General features: G+C 33.7%; 1 protein-coding gene across 1 annotated transcript; it reads left to right on the forward strand.

Annotated features, from left to right (window-relative positions):
• Nucleotides 1-6,062: 6,062 nt before the first annotated feature.
• Nucleotides 6,063-6,533, forward strand: LOC130893002 (uncharacterized). The gene has a single exon (XM_057798764.1). It carries the CDS (start codon nucleotides 6,063-6,065, stop codon nucleotides 6,531-6,533), a length of 471 nt encoding a protein of 156 aa, XP_057654747.1.
• The last annotated feature ends 1,792 nt before the right edge of the window (nucleotides 6,534-8,325 follow it).

Here is an 8,325-nt window from a genome sequence, read left to right on the forward strand (position 1 = left end):
GCTTCTTTTTGCTAGGCATCATTGGACCACAGATCCTTCATGAGCCGCCTCAGTTTACCTTCTTCAAGGTATTTGATTCAGATGTAATCAACTGTCTTGTTTAGCAAGATTTTAATGCGTCCGAGGGTACACGTGGAGCATACCATCTGCCGCAGAGAGGTTAACTTGACGATGCCAAAAGCCCAGTTGAGATTTTGGTCTTGTCAAACGAACTAATTTTTAAGAACTTGCATTTTTCTTCAATTGGGCACCAAAATCTAGTATTGTATTTAAATGACTCCAAGCTCGTGTTGAGTCCATTTTCGAATTGCCCAACTTACAATCAAATTATCCTTCTGCGAGGCGTGTAAGGTAATTTAGATCTCTTCTATTTCAAAATTGTTTTTTTTACAAATAATTTTTAAAAGATAGATAAAATTGACGTTTCGACTAATCCAAAAATTTTGATAACATATAAAGATAAAATCAAGAGCATTTAGAATCATAAACATATCAAAAGGTTTAAGAAATTGGAGAAATTTATAATTTCTATAAACTTAACCAGTTTAAAGAAACAATATAAGCAGAAGGTTGTAGGAATTCACGACAGCAGCTGGTATGCGTGAATTGACGAAGCCATTTATTACTTCATATTTCTTTTCAGAAAATGGTTCCTTAGTCTAGGTAACCACAATCTCACTAAAAATTGAAATTCCCTTTTCCATTTAATTTTGGAAAATTTTCTCTGATGAATTTAGTGCAAGTGTCGCAGAGTAATATGATACATATAGCGAATTGATTTCTTGTTTCAATATGTATATTATATACATATTACTATTTTAATACAAAGTTAATAATTTGAATTTAACGGTCGCGGTACTGTGTGAGTGGATAGTTTGTGAATGTTTAAGTAGTATGACGAAGGAAGGACTTGGTGCTATGTAATAATAGAGAATGAAAGCCATCTTGGCTGTTCCCAGACTCAGTGTTTATGTTGGAAGTTAGAAAAACTAAAGTTTGTGATAAAGGAACCGGCACCTGTTTGCTTCTGTGTTTTACTCAACTAGAACGATCAATATTTCACGTCACCGCTTGTATTTGGTTAAAAATTCTAAACCTATATCATCGTTGAGCTGTCGCAAGTAACCCCATAGGTCTGCTGCTTGATACAAGAAATGACTAGAGGTTAAATAAAGTGATCGCCAAGGAGAATCGTAAGTAGATATAAACCAACTGCTGGACTAAAAACTTATTAACTGTTTCATTTTCTTAGTACATTAATTCCTCTAGTTCTATGTCGCCTATATAATTCAAATTTTTGTGAACAAATATCGAATTAATATGTGGCTTTGCATATATCTGATGTTTTGGTGAAATTTTACAATGTAAAATTCAAGTAGCATTGTGAATACATGACTGTACTTACAATTATATTCATGAGGAATTTTCAATGTAATTCAATATTTATTTTTAAAGTAGGCTCAGTATATGGATTAACTAAACCAGCATCTTTCTTTTTACATATTACACACGACGCACATTTTATATTTTCATACAATATTTAATTTAAAAAACTAATTTACTACTAGTTATTTTGTAACAAATAATTTTTTTGGGTTTACATAAGCAACATAAAAAACCTTGAAACATGGGCTTACAACAACGAAAATTAACTAAATATTTTCACTTTTGCCATTTTGCTCCAGAAAAAGTGTCAGACTTTTCGTTATTAATTTTTATCGACATATGAGGTCATTGTTGATTAAAATTTTTCGATGTCTATTGACGCCGATTGAAGTCGAATCACATAAATTCTTATATATTTGAGTATGTTTGCGTTTATATTTGTTAGATATATTCGATTTACATCCATTGAAGCTAAATGAGGTCGACTGTCACTTTGTTAATTGAAAATTTTTGAAATCTATTGACGGCGATTGAAGTTGAATCACAACATTGCTTATATATTTGGATGTATTGGCGTTTAGTGTTGTCAGATATATTCAGTTTACATCCATTGATGCCCATTTTCTCCAGAAAAAGTGTCCGATTTTTCGTTATTAATTTTTATCGACAACTGTTGTATAATGTACCCATTATACGTCTGCTTGCACGATCATAAAACACTGCTTCCAGATGCTTACTAAATTTAGTTATATTATAATTGTTTTGCTTTTAAAAATATTTTCAATTTAGTTCTGTACACATAAAAAAAGTAAATTTTCCTGGACCAGATTCGAATGCGGGACCTGCAGTTTAATGTACTGAGCATTAACATTGAGCTATCAGCGACATTAAATGGTTGTTGAAACACTTTATGAATTGAAATGAAAGTACCTTTTGAAACAATATAAATTTGACTCAAACCTCTTAACATTATTGTGTGTTTTAATATTTCATACTGAACACACTTTTTACACCACCACTACACCAACACTCACAATTACACTGCCTGACGTGCATATCACCAACGGTTCCAGAGATTCCAACTTAGTTAATATTTCATTTCAAATTATGTTGAAAAACAAAATAAACATGGATATAGAAAATGGAAATGACATAAAAAATTATTCACAATGATAATTACAATTATCAATTGTAACTCGCGGAGGTCGTGCATTGCTGCCACGTCGATTAAAGTGTTCCTTTACAACATTACAGCGAAACATAAATATGATAGACACAAGAGAGGCACCTATTTTTGTCCGTGTTTGATATGCAATTATCTTAGGCTTAGATATTATTTTGTTATGTTCTTTTACTTTCCTTTTATCCAGGACATTGCTTCAATAATTATAATTGTACTTGTGGATATAATGTGCACAATATCACACAAATAAATAAAACTTTGTTATCTCTGTTTAAATATTCCGCCATTTTTTTTTCGTAAATTTTTTAGGACTTTGTGCTCTTCTTTTCTTTCTATATAACATGAAAATTCCTCCAATGAATCTTTTTGTAGTTTTTAAAACATTTTTTAGACCTTAAGTTATATTTTTTATCAATGTTTCTTGATTTTTATTTTGTGTTTCATTTATTACTAGGTAGTATACTTTTTGTTTACGTGGTCCATTTAATAGTATATTCTATTATAAGGATTAAAAGTGCATATTTTTTTACGAGCAATATTTGCAGTTGCGAGGCGGAGCGCAGCGCAGCGCAGCCGAGTGAATGCAAAATTGCGAGTAATAATAGGCACTTTTAGTCCGTACGATATATACTCTTTTTTCTCCAATCAAGTCAAAATTAAAATAAAGTTAGTTTTATTCAAAAATAGTTAATAATTTGGTAATAAATTTGAACACCTATTAATTATAACAGCGATAGCAAGTCGGTAGTAATGGATATCTTGTATTGTTGGTAAATATTGATTGTCAATCATATAATTTTTGTAGTAGTTTTTACGCTGCTTTCAAAATGAATCCTGAACACGATGAAAATATATAGTTGCCCAATTAGTTTGCTCTACTAAGTTTGTAAGAGACAATGTTTTTTTCTTCAAATTTCAATTAGAGAGTTCAAATGCAATTACTTTTAGTCCTAGGATTAAAAGTAGCGTTTTTAATCCTAGGATTAAAACTGTTGCTAAGCAACGAGCAAATTTTTGTAGGGTAAGAGAATTGATGGCTTTTGCACCTGAAAATAGTACAAAAATGTCAACATTTTTTAAAAAAAATTTATTTTTCTCCAACCATCAAATATATATATATATATATATATATATATATATATATATATATATACATATATATAAAATAAATTAAAAATTAAAAAATAATCCAAAATATATTTCAAATAAACACTATTTTTTATTAATGGTAAAGTTATTAATACACAATAAATTTATGTTTATTCACTTACATAATAATTATTAATAGTTACATTACAATTGTTAAAATTCATGCCAGGGATAACTTTGTCAGTCATCTGAGTCTGATTGAAAATCATGGGACTTGGACTGGCACTAGAGCTAGTACAAGGTTATTCATTGTAATTAGAGCGAGTATTTATGTTTGTTAATTCCGTTTGAAATCTGATTTCATCTTTTTATTTCATTGGTTATGTTGTCATATAACCTCCGGCAACTGTGGTTAATTTCCATCCCCCTAACGGCCTTACTGCTATAATGTCACCTGCGCTAACGCAAATGGTTGCAGATGATCTTTGGAACGAATGTCCTGTGTACAATTCGGGATTTTTTAATTTTAAAAACATAGCAATGTGCTTTCCCATAGAAGATAATTTGTAAATGCCTACTCTTTGAATAGTACATTTGCCATTTTGATAATTTAAAAATAATGATGGGCACTTAGCATGAGATGTGCAAAGATTTATATACTTTTAGCAAATATCGTAAAATTCACCTGATACAGTAAATGATCTAAGAATCTTTGTTTTTGTGAAAGGTATTTTCACTATAAGAGCTCCATTGTAATCTTCTATATCTCCAGTTTTCATAGAATATAATTCATTAGATCGGCACGCTCCCATTAGCCCTATGATTAAGGTTACCTAAAAATAATTTGATTAAATTGCAAAGTTCTAAGCTGAAAATTACGTTATTGTAAGAATACCTTCGTCATTAGATAAGTATGGTTTGGCGCTTCTTTAATAAATTTACTGACTGATTTCAGATTTTTTCGGTTGATGACCCTCGGACTGACGTTTTAAAAATGCCTGTAATTTCATGTAAGTCTCTAGGTGGATACTGTGGTAAATATTCAATGTACTTTTCAGCATAGAATAATATGCCCATAAAACTTTAGTATCGACGAATATGAAAATAAATACCCGAGACAACTGAGTGGGGGACGGTTTAAATATTACGTGAGCAGATTTATTACAATTATTTAAATCACCCCTCCTCATCCCTCTTATCGGCAAAAGTAAGCAAAGCGGTTGCCCCCTCCCCCCAAGCTTACGTAAACATTTTTCAATTATAAATGTATTTATTTTATAAATAATAATTATAATTTTTATAATAATAAAATAGATTTAGGATAGAGATTAGGTTTTACTGATACAGTATTCAACCTCGATGACACTGGGCTAGTTCATAAGCTGCTAGTCGGCAAGGTCGCGAGTAGCTTGTAAACTTGGACCGTATCATTGAGCTTTTTACAATCTGCTTTTAAGTATCCAATTGTAAAAAAGCTGCGTGAGAAAACAGAAAGCCTGGGCTAATTTACTACTCATTCGCTGGAATGTTTGCCTGTGAACTAGTTATCTAGCTACGGGCGATTTTTGAAGTCTTTAGAATTCCTGCTCAGAGTTCTGGAATGAACTATTTCGAAGTTTTTACCCGAAGTGCTAACAGCAATTTCTCATGTCCTTCGACCGTTTATTCAGGTGAGTGAAAATGAAAGTACTACAAAATTAAACACCAGTTTTATTAGACAATGTATTTGATGACAATTGATACGTTTTTCCAAATGCATTAATAATGGCCTGCTGCAAAACATCTCCATCGCCATTTTCATCGTTCAACGATGAGGCACTAGTCGAAGTACAAGAAAATTGCGAGTGTCCACTTTCGACAGAATATGGAGCCTGCTGATCTAAAGATGACAGCTTAAAACGAATGATGCAGTTTTTAATTAGACTTAGCTCAGATGCAACACATTTTTCGAACTGGTCGTAAGGCTTCTCATCTGATGACTTCTTGGCAATTTCATCCAATTTTTTAATAGCTTGCGATATTTCAGTAGGTGTTCGGAAGCTGGTCGTTTTTTAGACCTATTCTTTGGTGTCGAGGGTGCTCCCATTTTTTCAGGCGACTTCTTCTGAGAAGGCATCGTTGTCGTTTTCAGAATCGACACTTTTATTGTCTTCATCTTGTGCTGTGTCTGACCTACTTTGTGACAGTTCCTAGAAAATACATTAAAATTTAACTTCTATTTGTTCTCAGGTCCCAAAACAAGCTGATGAATGGAAAGAAATCGAAAATAAATTTCTTCAGCGTTGGAATTTTCCTAGATGTTTTGGTTGCAAACAACGGAAAACACGTTATCGTCAAGAGGCCGCCGTGTTCCGGGTCAGTCTATTTCAATTATAAAAAAACTTACAGTATAATATTATTTACTATGGTTGATGCTGGTTACTGTTTTATTTACATAGACATAGGTGCAAATGGACCAGCAAGCGATAGTGCAATATTTAGAGATAGTACGTTGAATATTGTGATGGAAAACAAGACCCTTGGCTTGCCTGAATATAGCATTATTATTGGAGATGATGCTTTCTCTTTGAGGACAAATCTCATGAAACCGTACAGTGAAATAGGTCTTAGTGCTGGCGAAAAAATATTTAATTACCGTCTTTCCCGTGCCAGACGGGTCGTAGAAAATGCCTTTTGCATACTAGTATGGCGATTTAGAATATTTTCGAGACCGATTGATTTGTCGCCGGAAAACAATAGATTAAGTCAGTGGGCTGGTTGTTGTCTTTATAACTGGCTAAGACTGATCCTGGTAATTACATGCCACAACAAGCAGTGGATGGAGAGACTTGAATACCGCAAATATCACACCTGGACTTTGGAGGGAAAATGCTAATAATATGCAACCTATTAATCATTTACGTGGAAATCATCACAGTTGATCTGCTAAGGAGATCAGAAGAGCATATGTTACCCATTTTACAGATGAAAATCCCCTGCCGTGGATGTGGGAGAAAGCTGGAATAACGGTCTAATATCTAGTTTTTTAATATAACAACTAAAATACTCGTCATGTGGTTTGATTTGCTCCTTCGTGTGACCACAACCTCTGCCAAAAATTTCGCTACATTGAACCATACCAACGTTGGCGTGTATACTTCCTCAGTATACGTCTTCAATTGATTTTTCGTTAAGTTTAACTAAGGGATTTTTGAAACTTTCATCCTTTATTATTGTGTTACAGTAGTCTTTGTTTTTTATATTCCATAAAAGTGTCACAGTCACACAAAACAACATATGGTTTCAACTCGCTGGCTAGTTCGCTACAGAGCGGGTAGAAAGATTTTCGTGTCATCGACACTAGCTTACTCGCTCACTCGCTCACTCGCTGGCTTTTAAACTCGCCGACTAGCAGCTTGTTAACTAGCCCAGTGTCATAGAGGCTTAAGGGACAAAAATATTGTAATCTTACGAACATAACAAAATTATTTTTGATATACATATTACATTCAAATTAAAAGTCTTCAGCCCATGAAACCCGAATCCATAATTCTAAGATTTGATGATATTGGATTGTTGCTCAGTGTTGTAAGTCTGCTCATTTTCATCCGATTTTTGAATGTCTACATCGTTCTCATCAAACCATTAAACTTCATGGTGCTCTAAATTTTGAATAGTAAACATCAGTTCATTAGCAAGACGAGCTGTGACTCTTACAGGTCTAACTTTCCTATCAGTGTGCGTGTTTCCTTTTTATCGATCTTCTCGATATGACGATTTAGTGACTTGACGGAAGCATGATAAAGACCACACGTTTTGCGTGTTCGACTTTATAGCCTCAATTTGACCGTCGGACAAAGATAATTGTATGGCATTCGTAGGAAATATTTGAGTGAACCACTTAAGCGTAGAGCTAAATTGACTGGAAGATCGAGAAATTGCCCTCCTTCATCCAAAACCAAGTCAACAACTGTTTGTTTTACTTTTACAGGTGGTGGAAGAAACCTGTTGTCTAGTAATCTGAATAGGCCACTACTTGGACGACAGCATTTACAATTTGAAGCAAGTATTGGCTTTCACGCACATGTTCTGAATATCATTTAATGTCTAGAAAATCAGGAACAGTAGATGAACTATACTCTCCACTTCGAATAGCGATGTATATTGGTCCAGAATATCCAACGGCTTCCAGCATACTGGAAGTGATTTTGATATCAGCATAAAGAGATGGTATTAATTTATGACGCTCAGCGATTTCCCAATCTTAGTCAGGCAATTCTATATTCCATGTGCATTAGAAGAGGTGCTAAGTAGCTCTTGTGGTGATCAGTTTGAGCCCGAATGAGCTTAACGGGGACTGTCGATACATGTCTTCGTCCCTCTACAGAATTAGGTTTTCTGGGAATTAAATGAAGGTCTGTCCAACTGCGACTAATGTCAAATCCTATTTTACGCTGCGAATAGATTCCGTTCGTCCTCTCTCATCTGTTGCACTCTCAAATAAAGATATACAGGGTGATTCATTAAGAATGTCCAATCTCTGAACTGTAGATTCTAGACCTCAAAATATGATGATTCTGCTCAACATGCCTCATGCAAATATTGCTAGTGTCCGAGATACGGGGTTCACAGTTTGCACCATTTACTTCAATACACTTCATGATCCGCTTTCGTAAACATCTCTTAAT

Source organism: Diorhabda carinulata, chromosome 4, assembly GCF_026250575.1.
Source record: "Diorhabda carinulata isolate Delta chromosome 4, icDioCari1.1, whole genome shotgun sequence".
NCBI lineage: Eukaryota > Metazoa > Arthropoda > Insecta > Coleoptera > Chrysomelidae > Diorhabda > Diorhabda carinulata.